Source organism: Somniosus microcephalus, chromosome 22 (genome assembly GCF_052327205.1).
Source record: "Somniosus microcephalus isolate GS21.2 chromosome 22, FLI_Smic_1.0, whole genome shotgun sequence".
Classification (NCBI taxonomy): Eukaryota; Metazoa; Chordata; class Chondrichthyes; order Squaliformes; family Somniosidae; genus Somniosus; species Somniosus microcephalus.
The window spans coordinates 41896140-41913441 of record NC_141008.1 but is presented as its reverse complement, the minus strand read 5'-3'; the positions used below and the strand labels follow the sequence as shown (position 1 = coordinate 41913441).

At 45.6% G+C, this 17302-nt stretch overlaps 2 protein-coding genes across 3 annotated transcripts in view; both read left to right on the top strand.

The window, feature by feature from the left end:
- LOC147102211 (double C2-like domain-containing protein beta) overlaps positions 1–17302 on the top strand; it is a 397434-nt gene that overhangs the window by 371563 nt on the left and 8569 nt on the right. For both annotated transcript variants that reach the window (XM_085964513.1, XM_085964515.1), the window contains 2 exons: positions 13330–13411; positions 16900–16996. The gene's annotated coding sequence lies outside the window, so the exon portion shown is untranslated. The remainder of the gene's footprint in view (positions 1–13329; positions 13412–16899; positions 16997–17302) is intronic.
- The window catches only part of LOC147102212 (double C2-like domain-containing protein beta), a 99914-nt gene that overhangs the window by 81936 nt on the left and 676 nt on the right, over positions 1–17302 (top strand). The window contains exons 5-6 of the mRNA XM_085965102.1: positions 13330–13411; positions 16900–16996. Coding sequence (XP_085821228.1) covers positions 13330–13411; positions 16900–16996 — 179 coding nt within the window. The remainder of the gene's footprint in view (positions 1–13329; positions 13412–16899; positions 16997–17302) is intronic.

Genomic DNA, 17302 nt, shown 5'->3' with positions numbered 1-17302 from the left:
GTTTAATTGTCCACCACCATTCACAATTGGATGTGGCAGGACTGCAGAGCTTTGATCTAATCCATTGGCTGTGGGATCGCTTAGCCCTCTCTATAACATGCTGCTTCCGCTGCTTAGCATGCATGTAGTCTTGTGTTGTAGCTTCACCAGGTTGGCATCTCATTTCCAGGTATACCTGGTACTGCTCCTGGCATGCTCTTTTACACTCCTCATTGAACCAGGTTTGGTCACCTGGCTTGATGGTAGAGTAAGGGATATGCCGGGCCATGAGGTTATAGATTGTGGTGGAATACAATTCTGCTGCTGCTGATGGCCCACAGCACCTCATGGGCACCTAGTTTTGAGCTGCTAGATCTGTTCTGAATCTATCCCATTTAGCACGGTGGTAGTGCCACACGACACGATGGAGGGTGTCCTCAGTGTGAAGGCGGGACTTTGTCTCCACAATTTAAACCATGTTCTATATCTATAGTGGTACATCATTTTACATTTTAGCTGTAGAATGTCACCCAAAAAAGGTGCTATTGATCAGAGCACTCTCAGCATGTTACTTGCAGCACAGCATTTGGCTAAATTTTAACAGTTGTGCCAAAGGAGTCAGAATGAGAGTAAATCTCCACAGCCTATCTTCAAATATACAGCTTGTGTCACTGAAAGCCATTTCACTTGACATCAGCGCATAGTCATATAGAATGTGACTGCCTCTAGAGTAGACCCAATGTTTGTCTATTTGTTGTTTGCTCTCAAACACAACTGATAAGGTCAGTTTGATAAGGGCAGCTGAGGCGCCTGCTAAGAATGGACGTTTATCGCTGCTCACCAGGCATTTAGGGATTAGAAACTATTAAACAGTGATGACAGATTTCACTATGAGGCCTTCTGCCGAGTTAATCTAGTGGGCCGCTCTTGAAATTTAACATTTAGTAGACTTCTAACAGTGGGGGAGAAGGGGATAGGTAGATGACTGTAAAGCTAGAACCAAGATAATTCACGAGTAAAATATATCCTTCGGTAGCATTGGTCAGTGAATGGCCCAGAAATTCGGGTCGGGGGTTTCCCGCGGGTGCAAGCCCCCGACCTGCACTTACCTTGCGCGCCAGCCGTGGTGCTGTGGGCCCGCGTGGGATTCCGATCCTGGGCCTGCTGCAACTGCCGGCACACAGTGCTTGTGTATCCCAGGGGCGCAGTTAGTTCGAAGCTTCCCCTGGGATCACGTGGGCCATGGAGAGCCAATCGGAGCAGGGAATGCTCCATTCATAAGTTTGACAGGAAGAGCTGTCAAAACTTATAAATACTACGACCCCAAAACATCATTAAATTTTCAAATAAATTTTAAAAAACATCACATTTTTTAAATAAACTATAAATTACATGAAATAACTATTTTAAGCCATAACTTAAATTTTTGGGAAAAATTATTTTATTTTCTAACGAGGCTAAAAATAAACTTACCTTTCTTTAAAGTATTTAAAAATAATAAGCCTGTGGAAAAAATGTTTTAATTTTAATTAATTCACCACTTACCTTGTAAAAAGCAGGCCTTACGACTGCTTTTTAAATGTGTAACTTCTGCAGACTTACCCTCCCGGGAAAACCTGCAAAAAAAACGTAAGTTCAATGCGCTCGCGCAGCCTCTCCTGCGCACGCGTTCGAACCCTTCTTTCAGGGGAACGGAAGTGCCGGTTTCCCGCGCATGCGCAGTGCATGCAGGAAACCGGCACTTCCATTGGGCCTACGGGTGAGTACCCCATGCGTACTCACCCGTGGAGACCCAAATTTCTCGGCCAATGTTTCTGAGGCAGAGCATTTATTTCAGCTGTATTCAATTGCCCATTTTTCTTCAAGATCAAGATTGATTTCTCTTCCCCGGCTAACCATTTGCAGGTTGCTGGTATCTCAATTCAAGGAAGTTAGGTACATAAATCGAGTCTGCATGGTGGGCCATAATGAAATACTGCTTTCTGCTTCACTCTTCAGAATTACTCCTCAATTCATGCAGGGAAGTCACAAGTGCTTTATGTGCAGAATATTCAACAGAATCAGCATTTCAATGTGACATATCGCATATAGATACTTCAACTGCCTTAATTACTTTGAAAGAAGTATTGAAGTTATTTTGACTGAGATTCTGGTTCCAACAAAGGGTGAAGGAACACATTTGTCACTATGGAGAGGCAGGCATTGGTTTCTATAGCAACGTGTAGGCTCTGTGTTCCATTAGCAGAGCAAACTCCAAGCTGAAGAGATTACTCAAGGTTTTCTTTTATTGGTTAAAATATAGAACTTCAAACAAATGGCCCAAGGGTCATGGAATTCTGAATCACAAGTAACGCGAGGTTTAGAACTATTGAGCCTATATTATTGAACATATATACTGTATATACTATCGTAGCAAAAAAACTGGCGTGGTAGAATTTTGTGAGAAAATTTCAACAGATGATTCGAATATGGAAGAGTTCTATGCCTGCAAAAATGATTTTTAAAAACTAGTGAAAAGTTAGGGAAAAAATCAATTTAATGCCAGTGCTTAATGATTGGCCCTATGCTGCCTTTTCCTGCAGTAGGTGTATCTGTGTTGGTGCATGCTTCTGGAGGGAGGCCGTTTACTGGTGCCCAATGAATGTGGCTGGTGCTCGGGTTTTCTTTGCTCTGTGAATTGAGGGGGTAGTGTGCTACGGGGGCATAAGCACACATTCACTTGAGTATTGTGTTGCCATTACATGCACAATATGGCCCGGATTTTGGTGTACTAATAACAGCGAGGCTGTCGGCGCTCACCGTTACTAATGGGCAAAACTGACAACAATCTCTGGCATCCACACATGCGCAGTTCAATGTGGAAATCCAGATGTTGTCCTGCTCACAGAGACCACAGATCGCCTGTGGAGGGTGACATAAGAAAACTACTAGGCACTTGGTCAGAGTATTAAACAAGGCTTTAATCGACTGTTTCACAACATGGAAGTCTAGTTATCCTTCACTAGTTCCTGTTTACAAAATGTCCCTGAGCAAGCTGGGCCCGTGCCCGAGTATTTATACTCTCCCTGGACAGCGCCACCAGCAGGCCGCCCAGTATATTTCATAAGTCATTTCTACATGAATGGCACGATTTATGCCAGAGGGCGCCGCACTCACCAGACAGCGGATGATTGGAAGTCTCCGCTGACAAGCCCGCTAAAAGTCTGTGGACGAGGTGAACGGCCGTTCCTTCGCCGCGCACAGCAAAATCTGGGCCTATGTGTTTGTGTATGTAAAGTCTGTGGGTTATATGGTGAATTAATACACAGACTACAAGAGTAACTTTAACAGGACTTTACTATTCGAAGGTCAGGGCGAATCTGCCCAATAAATCCTTACACAGCACTTATATACCGGTGTGGTCACCACCGGTATTACAGTATACAGTAGCCAAGATAAAGTAGTGCAACCCTTAAAATAGTTCTCTTAAAGGTGGAATGTTACATACACTACAATCCTCCCTTTTTAGGTTAACAATATATACATATTCCCATTAATATAACATCTTAACATATATACAACTTTATGTGAAACAGTTCACAGATTCAGTCTCTCTGGAGGCTTCCGGACTCTGTCCGGATAACGCCTCGGTGGTGTAGTCGTTTTCGGTGGTGTAGTAGGTTCTTCTGGCAAGGCCGATTCGGCTTGAAGGACCGTTTCAGGTTCATCGGATTCCAGTATTACCGGATCGGAGGTAGATGCTCTGGGTATCTCTGCTTCAACATTAGACGTATAGAGTTGTGGAGTAGGTTGGGCCTTTGTGGATGATTCTATGATCTGGTCAACATGGCGCCTTATTATGCTTTCACCAATGTCCACGGTATACATCAACGGTCCTAGCCTTTTTCCAATAGTTCCCGGCTGCCATTTCTCAGTACGGTAGTCCCGGGCCAAAACTTGTTGACCTACCTGAAAGGATCTAGTTGGCCTTTCATTCATGCCTTGAAATTGCTGGTTCTCTACGTCCCTTCTGACGTTTGGCTTAATCAAATCCAGCCGGCATCTTATTCTTCTATTGAAAAACATCATGGCGGGAGTTTGGTTTGTGACCGCATGTGTTGCATTCCTGTACGCCAACAAGAAGTTATCTACCTTATGTTGTAGATTTATGTCTTCATTACCCATGGCCTTTATGGCCTTCTTGAAGGTCTGGACAAACCTTTCAGCTAATCCATTGGTGGCGGGATGGTATGGGGCGGACGTATAGTGCTTGACCCCATTGCTTTTTAAGAACTTCCTGAATTCTTCGGACACAAATTGCGGTCCATTATCAGAACAGAGCTGTTCCGGCAGCCCATTCCTGGCAAATATGGTCCTTAATACTGTGATGGTTTTTTCCGTGGTGGTGGAGGACATTTTTATTACCTCCGGCCACTTGGAGTGTGCATCCACCGCGATTAAAAACATTGAGTCCATAAATGGACCAGCAAAGTCGATATGTACCCTTTGCCATGGAGATGAGGGCCACTCCCATGGATGCAGAGGAGCTTGTGGTGGCGCGTTTTGGACCTTCTGGCATCCTAGACAGCTCTTGGTTATTTCTTCGATGTCTCCATCAATACCTGGCCACCACACAAACGCTCTGGCTAGGTTCTTCATTTTCACTCCACCCAGATGCCCCTCGTGAAGCTCCTTTAGTACTTTCTGCTGGAGTTTGGGTGAAATCAACACTCTAGATCCACACATCAAGGTTCCTCGGCACACTGACAGCTGTTCTCTTCTGTGCGAAAATGCTGGCAGCATTGGTTCGCCATGTACTGGCCATCCCTCCACCGTTAAATCGTAGACTCGTGAGAGAGTCGGGTCATTTCTTGTTTCCTTTTCGATCATGGAATTTGTTACTGGTAGACATTCCATTATGGTTGAGTGGAACATCTCCACTGGGTCCACTGTAGTCGCCTCTTCTTCCACTGGCAATGGTAGGCGCGATAACCCATCAGCATTTCCATGCTGTTTGGACCTTTTGTATTCGATGTCATATTGGTGTGCCCCTAGTAGAACGGACCACCTCTGTAGCCTTTGTGCTGTCATAGTGGAAACGGCCTTGTTAGGGTTGAATATGGACACCAACGGCTGGTGGTCTGTCAGCAATGTAAACTTCTTGCCCTGCAGGTAATGATTGAATTTCTTTACACCCCACACAAGGCTGAGAGCCTCCCTATCTATCTGAGCATAATTTCGCTCAGCGGAGGTCAATGATCGGGACGCAAATGCGACTGGCCTTTCCGAGCCATTTGGTAACTTGTGTGAGAGTACAGCTCCAATACCATAAGGGGAAGCATCACAAGCTAGACGAAGAGGTAGCGTTGGGTTGAAGTGAGCCAACACTTCCTCAGAGGTAATCAACGCCTTGCTTCTGCGAAAGGCCTTCTTACAGTCCTCGCTCCACTTCCATGGTACTTTCCGCAACAGAGCATTCAGCGGATGCAGCACCGTGGATAGATTTGGCAGAAACTTATGGTAATAATTAATCAACCCCAGAAACGACCTCAACTGTGATACATTTTCCGGAGCGGGGGCCTTCACGACCGCTTCGATCTTGTCAGGTGACTTGTGCAGCCCCTCTTGGTCAATGACATGACCGCAGTACGAGATCCGTTTCTGGAAGAACTCACATTTCTGGCGATTAACTCGAAGGCCATATTCCTTCAACCTGGTGAGCACCAGTTTCAAATTTGTGAGGTGTTCCTCCTCGTCTTCTCCCGTAATCAGGATATCGTCCAAATAACACTGAGTGCTTGGAATACCCTGTAAGACCTGCTCCATGGCCCTCTGCCAAATTGCTGGAGCCGAAGCTACTCCAAAAACCAGTCTATTATATCGATACAAGCCTCTGTGCGTGTTGATTGTGAGATACTGGCGTGACTCTTCCTCGACCTCCATCTGTAAATATGCTTGTGCCAGGTCTATCTTGGTGAAGTGTTTCCCGCCAGACAATGAAGCAAAGATATCCTCAATCCGCGGAAGTGGGTATTGTACCGTGTGAAGCACCGGATTAACTGTGATCTTGAAGTCTCCGCAGATGCGGACCTTCCCCGGTCCCCCTGGCTTGTTACTTGATGAAGTCTTCATGACGGGAACAATGGGCGTGGCCCACTCACTCCAGTCCACCTTCGACCATACCCCTGCACGTTCAAGCTCTTCCAGTTCTGCCTCCACAGCAGGTCGTATCGCGTAAGGTACCGATCTGGCTTTGAAAAATTTTGGGCTTGCATGTTCTGCAATCTTGATTTTTGCCTTAATTCCTCTGTGTTCCCAGTCCCTGCTGGAATACCTCTTTAGCCTCGTCCAATATTCTGGACAACCGTTCAGGTTTGACATCTTTCTTTCCGAAATCTACCGTCATTGTGTTTAGTGAGTGCCAGTCTATCTTTATTTTCCTGATCCACTCCCGTCCCAGAAGTGGTGGACCTCCCTCGGGTAGTACATATAAGTCCATTCCTTGGTGATCTTTGCCCTTGTGTCTCACCTTGACTTTTATCTTTCCGATGGGGTATACTTTATGCCCCGTGTATGTCTGCAATACTATCTCCGTATCCCGTAGGGGAATATGTTTGAATAACTTTTTGTAATCTTGTTTATTCATGACCGTCAACGCCGATCCGGTGTCCACTTCCATCTTCACTTGGACTTTTGCAATCTGCAGTGTGACCCAGATAGTTTGTCGGTCAGCTTCTTTACTCACATTGTGAATCCTCAGACTACCCAGTTCCTTGCTGTTGGGGTCTGAATCCGAATTCAGTTCATCTGGACTCTTCACAGTCACCTTATGTACCTTTCTGTACTTCTTCTGCGGTGACTTATTGTTGCTGGTCTTCTTTCCTGACCGGCATACTTTAGCTATGTGACCAAGTTTGCCACATTTTCTACATTCCTGGTTTTTAAACCAGCATTGGTTCTGGTCGTGTGTTGTCTTCCCACAACGGTAACATTTCGTTGTACCCGAAGTCATTTGATCCACACTGAGTACCGCTGTCTTCAGCTGCATTTCCGCCGTGCCTCTCGCTGCGGCTTCGTGCGATGCTGCAATAAGGACAGCCTTATCAAGTGTAAGATCGTTCTCTTCGAGCAGTCGCTTTTGTGTTCCTTCCTTCGACATCCCGCACACGAACTTGTCTCTCAGTGCCTCTGTCAGATTTACCCCAAACTGACAGTATTTTGCTAGCCTACGCAGTTCAACCAGGTACTCTGCGTTGCTTTCCTCCTTTAGTTGCGTTCTCCCGTAAAATTTAGCTCGTTCCGCTAACATCAGCGGTGTGGGGTTCACATGATCCTTCAGGACAGCAACAATATTAGCGAAAGACTGATCCGCCGGTTTAGCTGGTGATAGAAGATGCTTCAATAACCCGTATGTCTTCGCACCCATTGAGTTTAGTAAGGTTAGAGCTTTATCATAATTTGCTATCTTATTGACCTTACAATATATCTCGATGCGTTCTACATACGTGGTCCAATCTTCCACATCAGAATCGAATTTGTTGATGTTGCCACGCTTAGGCATCTTCACAATCTTCCTGAGAAACAACAACGAAATTTTTCTTTAACTTTTTTTTTTCCAAAAATGGCGGTTTCCCGTGCTTGTCTTCTTCCCCGCCCACTTTCAAAATGGCGGTTTCCCGCTCCTGTCTTCTTCTCCGCCTACTGGCGGGAGGGGTAAGCTTTTCCCTCGGGCGACGACCGCTGGCTTTCGGGGTTCGCAGCCTGCGCGTCGGCTTCAGTGCGTTCTTTGTTCCCTTTTCTCGGCAGGGCAACCGGCGCTGGGGACAACCCGTTGACGGCGAACAGTTCCAGCCGCTGGCTGAATCTCCTCGGTCTCCCTCGCTCGGCTCTGTCTCTCCCGCTCGCTCGGGCTCTGTCTCTCCCTCAGCGGCTTCCAATCGCGCCTCCCAGCCCTCTCGCAGTCCGGTCCTTTCCTCCCCCGGCTGCGGCTGAGTTCTCCGCGGTTTCTTATTTTTATTTCTTCCCGTGCCTTACGATCCCGGTCGCAGCGCCTTGCGGCCTCGGTAGCTGCCCGGCCTTTCGCCGGTCGCGGTCGAGCTGTCTCACGACACTGTTGCGTCTCCCAGCCCGCTTGTAGCCCGGTCTCTCACACCGGCTGCGTTCCCGCTGGTAGCCCGGTCTCTCACACCGGCTGCGTTCCCGCTTGCACCGCGGCTTCCGTGCCCCACGTTGCCCCAGTCTCAGCGCCTCTGGGCCCGACTTCTGTCCGGCTCCTTTCCCCCCCAACCGTGGTCGAGTTCACCGCCCTTCCTCCATTCTTTTTTTTTATTTTCCCCCTACTCACAGTCAACGTGGCCGACTTGCTTCTCGTGGCTGATCGGCTCACTCACCACCGTGGCAGAAGGGACGATCACTGCCTGTTGCTGATGGAAGGCTTCGTGTCTGAATTCTTCCTTCTTGCTCTGCAGACTCGAGTCTTCTCTCAGCAGAATGACGAGGGCGGGTGCCTCCTCTCGACGCTCGTTAACTGCTTCGGATGTATCGCTGCCGCAGGGTAAGATCGAACTCGTCGCCACTGTAAAGTCTGTGGGTTATATGGTGAATTAATACACAGACTACAAGAGTAACTTTAACAGGACTTTACTATTCGAAGGTCAGGGCGAATCTGCCCAATAAATCCTTACACAGCACTTATATACCGGTGTGGTCACCACCGGTATTACAGTATACAGTAGCCAAGATAAAGTAGTGCAACCCTTAAAATAGTTCTCTTAAAGGTGGAACGTTACATACACTACAGTGTACAATTAGAGTGCGTAGACATGCTGATATATTATGCAAATTATGGCATGTATAATTATGGTATATATCACTAGTCCTGCCTTCTCCTCCAATCTACTCAATTACAGTAGCTTTTAAATTCTTTCTCAACAATTCAGTCATAGCTTCCTCCTATGGAATGAATTCCTTAATGTCTTGGGGCCCAGCACCGGTTGTACGCTGTGCCTGTTCTACTTCCAGTGCAGCCAGAATTGTTTGTTACAATGCACTCCTGTTCTGATAGAGTAGACAGATAATGATAAATTCAGCATGGAATGTGACCGTTTTGTCTTTTAAAAATAAGAGTAGTGGGGATTAAGACAATTTCTGCTGCAGCACATTCTCTTTCCCATCGTGGTCTGTAAAATGTAATTGGTATATCCTTGCTAATGTTACTCTCGGCCAGCACTGTTTTTTGCATGTATCTTTCACTACTATTTTCTCTCGTGACCTCTACGTCCTTTGCTGCTACTTTATGGTAATGTTCATGCTCTATCTTTGTGTTCTTTTAAATCAAGATCCTTTTTCCAGACCTCCTGCTTTCTTTGCATATGGGCTGTCCTCCCCCACCAAAAATGTGCTCACATTATTCCATTACATAAGAACATAAGAAATAAGAGCAGGAATAGGCCACTTGGCCCCCTCAAGCCTGCTCTGCCATTCATTAAGATCATGGCTGATCTTGGGCTCAAAGCCACTTCCCCGCCCGCTCCCCATAACCCTTCACTCCCTTATCTTGCAAAAATCTGTCTATCTCCACCTTAAACGTGTTTAATGACCCAGCCTCCACGGCTCTCTGGGGCAGAGAATTCCACAGATTTATGACCCTCAGAGAAGAAATTCCTCCTCATCTCAGTTCTAAAAGGACGCGACCCTTTATTCTGAAACTATGCATTGTTAAATTGGCTCATTCCCTCTTGGTGTTCAGACATATCTCCCAACAATCGTGCACTCCTGTGCTGGATTATTGAATTTTGGCATTCACACTGTGAAGCATTGAAGGATCATTGTGATTGGCTGCAGATTTTTTGTTGTTGCCACTAACGAAATGGCATTCTCACCAAGCATGTTCCTGTAATTTCATTAGGATATGCTTTTCTCCTGTGTTTTTTTTCTCGTGGAAATGGGACTGTCAGGTCCACAGTGAAGTAACCGATAACCCACTTGCCGTTAATGTTGCCTCTCATTTTTGTTTTCGTGCGCAGTCCCTTTAACCGTTCAAATTTCCGCGCATTCTTCCATGTAAAAGCTGGTGAGCGTCCTGCGCGGGACTTCCTGCGGCTGCGCAGCTTAGCCAGAACGTTGCTTGCCATCACTTTTTTTTAGTGAATTCACAACTTTAAAATGTGGATTTGCAATATGCTGGGTGAGTGCCCCTTTGATAAGAAATCAGCTCAACCTGAATTATGCGGGCAGGGTCAGAACTGCCTGTGTTCTTTCTGATTGTCTGCAGTTCATGTAAGCCAGGGTGTGTTCTTCCCTTCAACACAATCCATGGATGTTTGATGTGTTTTAAACTGTACACTGTGCTGCTGTAGTGGCCCTGGCCAGATCCTTCCCACTTCTCTTGTTTTACCTTTCTGCTGGCCCCAATCAATCCCTGTCTTCTTGATAAGTGGTCCCATCACTTTCTGGCCTGCCGGCTCTGTATCTGCATCTGATCAGGAGGGAGCAAGTGAGAGACAAGGAAAATGGAAGCGGGTGGGGTGGGGGGATGAGAAGAGACGAGGAAGCTGGAAAGTGAGAGAGTGAGTGAACCAGAAACGAAGAGGAAAAAGAATGTGAGCCAGAAATGGGAGGAAGATAAAGACAGTGTGAATCAGAAATGTGAGGAACATATCCACATACTAACAACGGGGACATCTAAAGACCAGCTGGTCCATCCTTTTTTGACGTGTAACTTCTGCACACCCACACCTCCATCCGCCTCCTCCCAACCAGGCAACCATGCAACCTCCTGGGAGAGCTGAAAAAAAACTTAAGCGAGTTTAGGGAAAAAAATCAAGGCAATTCCTCTTCGACGCCTGAAGGCAATCAAACAAGTTCCAGGAGATTACGGCGACTGTGTGATACATCCCCGAATGAGCCACTTATCTTCTATGTGCAGATGTGATAGCTAGTTTGAATGCTTGCAGCAAATCTGGACTCATTGTGCATGCTGGCAACTTGCTCCAGAATCAACAACTCTCTGTGACCCTCCTAGCATCTAACCTAGCTCTGTGCGCATGTAACTTATCCTCATGTCCCCGGTCCTCTCTAACACTATCTAATTTGAATACCTCCCCACTTGGATTGAGTCTAATCCTTTCATTATTTTAAATGCCACAATCAAATCTCTTTGAAGTCTACACTCTTCCAGAGTCAAAAGCCCCAGCTCTCTAAGCCTAGCATGGTAACTGAGGGCCCTTAAACTAGGGGTGCGATCTTGCCAGCCCTGGGGAGGCGGATTTGGAGGTGGGACTGCTGGGAAAATGGCAGAATCTGGGGGCGGGTTTCCATCCCGCCCCCAACCCGCCTCCGTGCCATCTTCCCAGGAGGCGGGTAGCCAACCCGCGCCATCTCCTGGAGGCGGGAAGGGGATTACAGCCACTGAACTGCCTGTTAACAGGTAGTTAACAGGCAGTTAAGATAATTATTCCCATTTTTCCATCAGAGGTGCGGGCTTCCCGACATCGGGAAACCCCGGCAGGGTCAACGAGGCGAGCAGTGGGTCTGCGGGAGTCGGAGGGGTGCAAAAGTGCGCTGTGAAGGTGCGTCATGGGTGCAAGTGTGGAGAGGTAAGTATGTGAGGTGAATGAAAAGTGATAGAAAAAGTTTCCTTACCTTTGCTTCTTCCTGCAGGCTTTAATCGTTGGGGATGCGGAGGCTCCAGCATTTCAATGGCAGAGATGACAGAATGACTGCTGCATTCTCCGATGCAACACCCATCTGATTTCTGCTCACAGAATAGGTTTGGTGAGCCTTGAGTACAAGAAATCACCAAACAGAGAATGTCAGTGTTTGACAGCTTCTCAAAGCTGTTTACCTGTCAAAAATTTTTGACAGATGAAACGTCATACGCTGACGTTCTCTGTAACCGGCTTCCTCTTACTTGGTCTGCTAAGCCCGCCCGCGGGCTTAACAAGGTCAATCAAGGGAAAATAGCGTGGGTTGGCCACAAGTTGATGGAGGCGAGACTAAAACCCGACACGCAGCAGTCCCGCCTCCAACGCACTCCCATTGGCAAAATCACCCCCTAGGTGTCAATCCAGTGGTTGTGCTGTAAATCTTTTCCAGGCCCATTATATCATCCACCATGCGAGGGCACCAAAACTGGGCACGTTATTATAAATATGGCTTGACCAAGGCCTTACACAGGGAATGAATAATGGGGGTGAAATTTGTTTTCGGCCAAAGTGCAAAACAGAGCTACCCAACTTTACTCCATTTCCGATTTTTTTTCCATTGAGTGCAATGCACTATAAAAGCCAGGTCCTTCCCCCACTCAGCTACCTTGAGTACGCAACTCTGCACAGTGAGTACAGGAAACTTTGGTTTATCCGGAGGTTGTATGTCCGGAATACTCGATCTAACGGCAAAAATCAGGAGCTGTTTTCTGTAAGTTTTTTTAGATCTCGTTCTTTTTTTTTTCCCCAGTCAGCCACTGCAAGGTCTGTAGCTATAGCAACAGCTTCAGCTACAGCCGACTCTTTAGAAGCTGTTGCTAAGCAACAGTGTTTGTTGTCAGATACGGAGATGAAAACCTTCGTATGCTTCAACATTAACTTTGTATGTCCGGCAGTTTTGATAGATCGGCAACACGCCGGTCCCGTCAGTGCCGGATATCACAAAGTTTCCTGTACATGCTTAGAGTGGCCCTTACCCAAGTGCATTTTGCTATAATTATCTATGTTCAAACATCAGCGCCCCCCCCCCACCGCCCCCTCATATCTCCTTACACCCACATGCATCTTTATATCATTCATGAACTTGCAGACTATTCCCCTAATGCCTTCATCTAGATCATTAATAAAGATAGTGAAGAGCAACAGTCCTAACACCGATGTGGATCTCCACTAGTGACCGGTCCCCATGCAGATCCACCACTATTAATAACTACTCTCTATCTACAAAAATGCAACCAGTTCCTTATCCAACCCCCACAATCTGCCCACCAGTCCCAAAACGATAATTGAAAATCAAGATGCACAATATCGACTGGGCTTCTACCAACTTAGCAACTCAAATATTTAACCAGGTTGGCGACACAAGACCTTCTTTTCCAGGAGCCACGTTGAGAGACTGTGTGTGAAGCAGAAGGGAGGGTGAAAATAGAATGTAAACTGGAAGGATGGGAGAAATTAAATGTCAACCAAAAAGAGGGAGACAGACAGAGAATGTGAACTAGAAAAGGGCGAATGACCAGTTAATCTGTTTTTGGTGGTAACAGTTGAGGAATGAATGTTGGCCAGGACACTGGTTGAATTTTCCTGCTCTTCATTGAAGAAGTATCATGGGACTTGACAACACTGCACCTACCACTTAATTTTTTTTTAAATGTGTTTCTTCCAGATATTTGAAGCCAGATGCAGACAAGAAATCAAAGCATAAGACAGCTGTCAAAAAGAAAACCCTTAATCCAGAATTTAATGAGGTATTACAGCTTCTATTAAATACATAGAGTTAATGGTATGTTTAGCTTAAAAAAAACAACTCCCAGAAAACTGCACCAAGAGTGACAAAGCAGTGTCATAATGCATTGGAGCACAGTTATGCTGCACCACCGAGTGCAATGTTTGATGTCGCATTCTTCCCCATGAGCTGCCCGTTGGGGGCAGCTAAGCACTAAGTTGGGTAACACATTTTTCTGACAGAAAAATATTGAAGGAAAAAGGGTAACTCAACCCTCCTCATTTTCAAGCAACTCCTAGCAGCTGGACAGAGGCCTGCGAGCAGTTTGTCTACCTATTCTCTTTGGGGAAAGTTCGCGTACAGAAACATTGGGAGTGGGGGGGGGACTTAATTTCTGCTCCTATCCAATAGGCAGGATTTTCATTGGGCCGTGGAGGCGGGATTGGAGGCGTGTGGGGGGTTAAAATCTCGAAATCGCGGGGGGGTGGTGGGGGCACAAACCCATCCCGCCCCCAACCTACCTCCATGCCAGTTTCAAAAGAGGAGGATACCCGACCTGTGCTGGGACCCGCCTCCCCGAGGCGGGAAGGGGATTAGTGCCAATTAACTGCCTGTTAACAGGTAGTTAACAGGCAGTTTTTAGCCTAATCCCTATTTTTAATGCTGAAGTGTGGGATTCCCGACGGCTCCAAACCACGCCAAGTTAGCGAGGTGGACTGTCGGGCTGAAGGGCTTGGAGGGTTCGAGATGTCCGGTGTTCAGGTGAGTGATGGGTGCATGAGTGCAAAGGTAAGGGTGTTTGGTGTGTGTAAAGTGTTTAAAGAAGTTTTACTTACCTTTACTTACCTTTACAGCCTTCCTTCCTTCAGGTCTCGGGAGTCCCTCATCTCACCGGCACAGAAAGCAGAATGGCCGCGAGCTGTCAAAAGTTGCAGCATTCAGTTTTCTGTTCTGGAGAGATCTCTAAATCAGCCTGAGAGGAAGGAATTAACTTAGTGTAGAGATTGTCAGTGTTTGACAGCTTCAAAGAGCTGTAAACGCTGATATTTCATCTGTCAAAAGCTCTTGACAGATGAAATGTCAATCTGTGACGTCACCTGTTGCTGGGTGGCCCTTAATTGGCCTGCTGAGCCCACTGGGCTCAACAAGGTTAATCAAGTGAAAATCGAGTGGGGGTTGGCCACAACTCGATGGAGGCGGGACTACAACCCCAAAAGTTGAAGTCTCGCCTCCTACACACCTCCAGAATGAAAATTCAGCCCAATGACTCTTCTGGGAAGTGCAAGTGTGGAAATCTGGTGAGGTCTGGCTTGGTTGTGATGGTTCCATGCTTGGAACAGCATAACAGCACACACTGTCAAGGGATGTCTCTGAAGAATGACCACTTGGGCGAGGTAGGGAAGGACTGCTGGCCCCTGTCGAACAGTACGCCTGTACAAGTCACAACATTCAAGGAGGGGAGGGAGAAAAATGGACCAAAACACAATAAAATACAATTTGAGAAGAAGCAAACAAGATTGTATGGTCCAATTATGTAAACATTTCCTTGTGCTCTTTGAGTATTTTTCCCCACAAACCTTACAGATTTCTTTTGGTTGTGGTAGCACTGTCGGATGCAGAGTAAACCTCCCTCTGTCACAACAATGGGGGCAATTTTTGTCTTCGTAGTGCCCCAAATTGGGCCATAGAAGTTGGGAAATCCAGTGGAGATCAGTTCTAATGGATTCCCACTGTTTTCGGACCCCACTCCATCTTCTAGTCAGCTCTGGGGAAGATGGCAGGTGGGAGCTTCATCAGCCTATGTAAAAGAGGCAGAGAAGGGCACCTGGCTATTTTCCAGCCTGTTGGACTGCATTCTTGTTCTTTTTCATGTTGTTGCTTTAAACGTCAGATTACACACACACCCAGTTGTAGTAATGCAGGATCAGGTCTTTGTTAAAACCTCATACCATGAGTATGAGAGCTCAGGTCTTTTCATACTAAACAAATCAGTATGAGTGCTGCTGAGAGACACACTTTCCATGATTTCAGTGTGCGCTAGCTGTTTTTGAGACACACACAATCCAATTCCAATGTGTGCTACTAAATAGAGTTCCCTTACATTTCTTATACTAAATTTCCCCTTTGATCACTACCTTCCATGCATCTTATCAATAAATCATGGTACATACAAACGCCACCATAACAACACAAACTAAAAATCCAGGCTCTCAACTCTTCTAATTGCTGCAATAAAACCTTCCCCTCCCTAAACAGAGTTATCAAGTTGACGCATTCAAATATGGTTGAATTAATCCTACTATTATCTTTTCCCCTGAAGACATCCTTTCCCCAAAATCCTCTTGCAACCCAGGCTCAGCAGAAAGCTGTTTTAACTTTTAACCCAGCATGTGCTGATCTCAGACTGTGCAGAAAGAATAGCGAGGTATTCGGGTAATATGGACTTTCGCTCCCACACAGCCCACCCGTGAAAACCTGGTGCAAAAGAGGCCTCAGGTGGACCTGTAGGCAGGAGGGTCTTTAAAAGGCCCACAGACTTTCAAAGTAAGTGAATAAGGATTTTCAAATGCCCTTCTTGTATTTATTTTCCAAATGACTAAATAATTTTTGTCACAGGTGACATATGAAATTTTACAGTTAGCAATCTGTGATTCCTTTCATCCCTTGATAGATGTGTTTATGAATAGCACTGTGACCACTACCATCAGAGAATGCACAAGGGCTAGGATGATACTATTTCTTAACAAGGTGGAAGTTAGATTTTAATTACCGTAATGGAGCATTAGCTGGTGAAGTTCCAGAACTGTTTGTGAGGATAATTTGAAGTAGTGCCTCTTGATTCCTACTGCAGTTTAGAAGAACTCAGATACTCCAAATTGAGATATAGATAATAAATATGCATCAATTTGGCATAATTTAATTGTTATGTAGAAAAGGATAAGTATGTTGTATCTGTTAATTAGGGTTGCACTGTTGGAGGCCGTAGAGTCCATTGCATAACGTACTCTTTAAGTGTAAGTTCTCATGATTGATTTCCCTCTATGAGTACTTAAGTGTATATTAATTATAGTTAGCAAACTGCAGATAAAAGGATCCAGTATTAATTCACAGACGTGATTAGGTAGTTTGAATATTTCCATCTTGCAACAAATCAATGAGGAAAATATGCTGAACATCAGTTTTGTATTTTAAAGAAGCTTAAACTAGAGGGTTATTAAATATTCACTAGCCTTGCAATCAAGTCGACAGAAGACTCGGGGTTAGATTTTCAAATTCACCACTTGGGCAATATCTGGCAACGGGGATCTCCCGCCCTTCATAGCACCCGCCCGATTTTCAGTCCATTGATCCCATTTGAATGAAAATCGGCGGGTTCTATAAAGGATAGGTGATCTGCCCCACCTGATTATCACCCAGATGGTCACGATGAGAATATACCCCTAAATTTCAATCAGGATAAATTACCACAAGATTAGAAACTCCTATTTTTTTGATTTTTTTTTAATACAGGAATTTTGCTACGAAATCAAGCAAGCTGATTTGGCTAAAAAAACTCTGGAAATAACGGTTTGGGATTATGATATTGGAAAATCAAATGACTTCATTGGTAAGTGAATTTGACTTTTAAAAAATTTTACAAGTTATTAAAATACTAACATGTTGGGTTGAAGACACATGTTTAATTAAAGTTTCAGCGAGACAATTCTCCATTCAACTCATCTAATTTAGTTTTCTAATCATCATTCTCCCTTAAAGGTTTTTACTGCAGACAGACAGTTAATATTTTAGACATTTGTTTTGCTACCTTTCTTTCTAGTTTCTTCCTTCCTTCCCCTGTAACACTGTGCAGGAGCATCAGGATTCGCATACACACTGTCCTGCAAAGTTGAATGTCGTATTTGTGTGTCTGGTG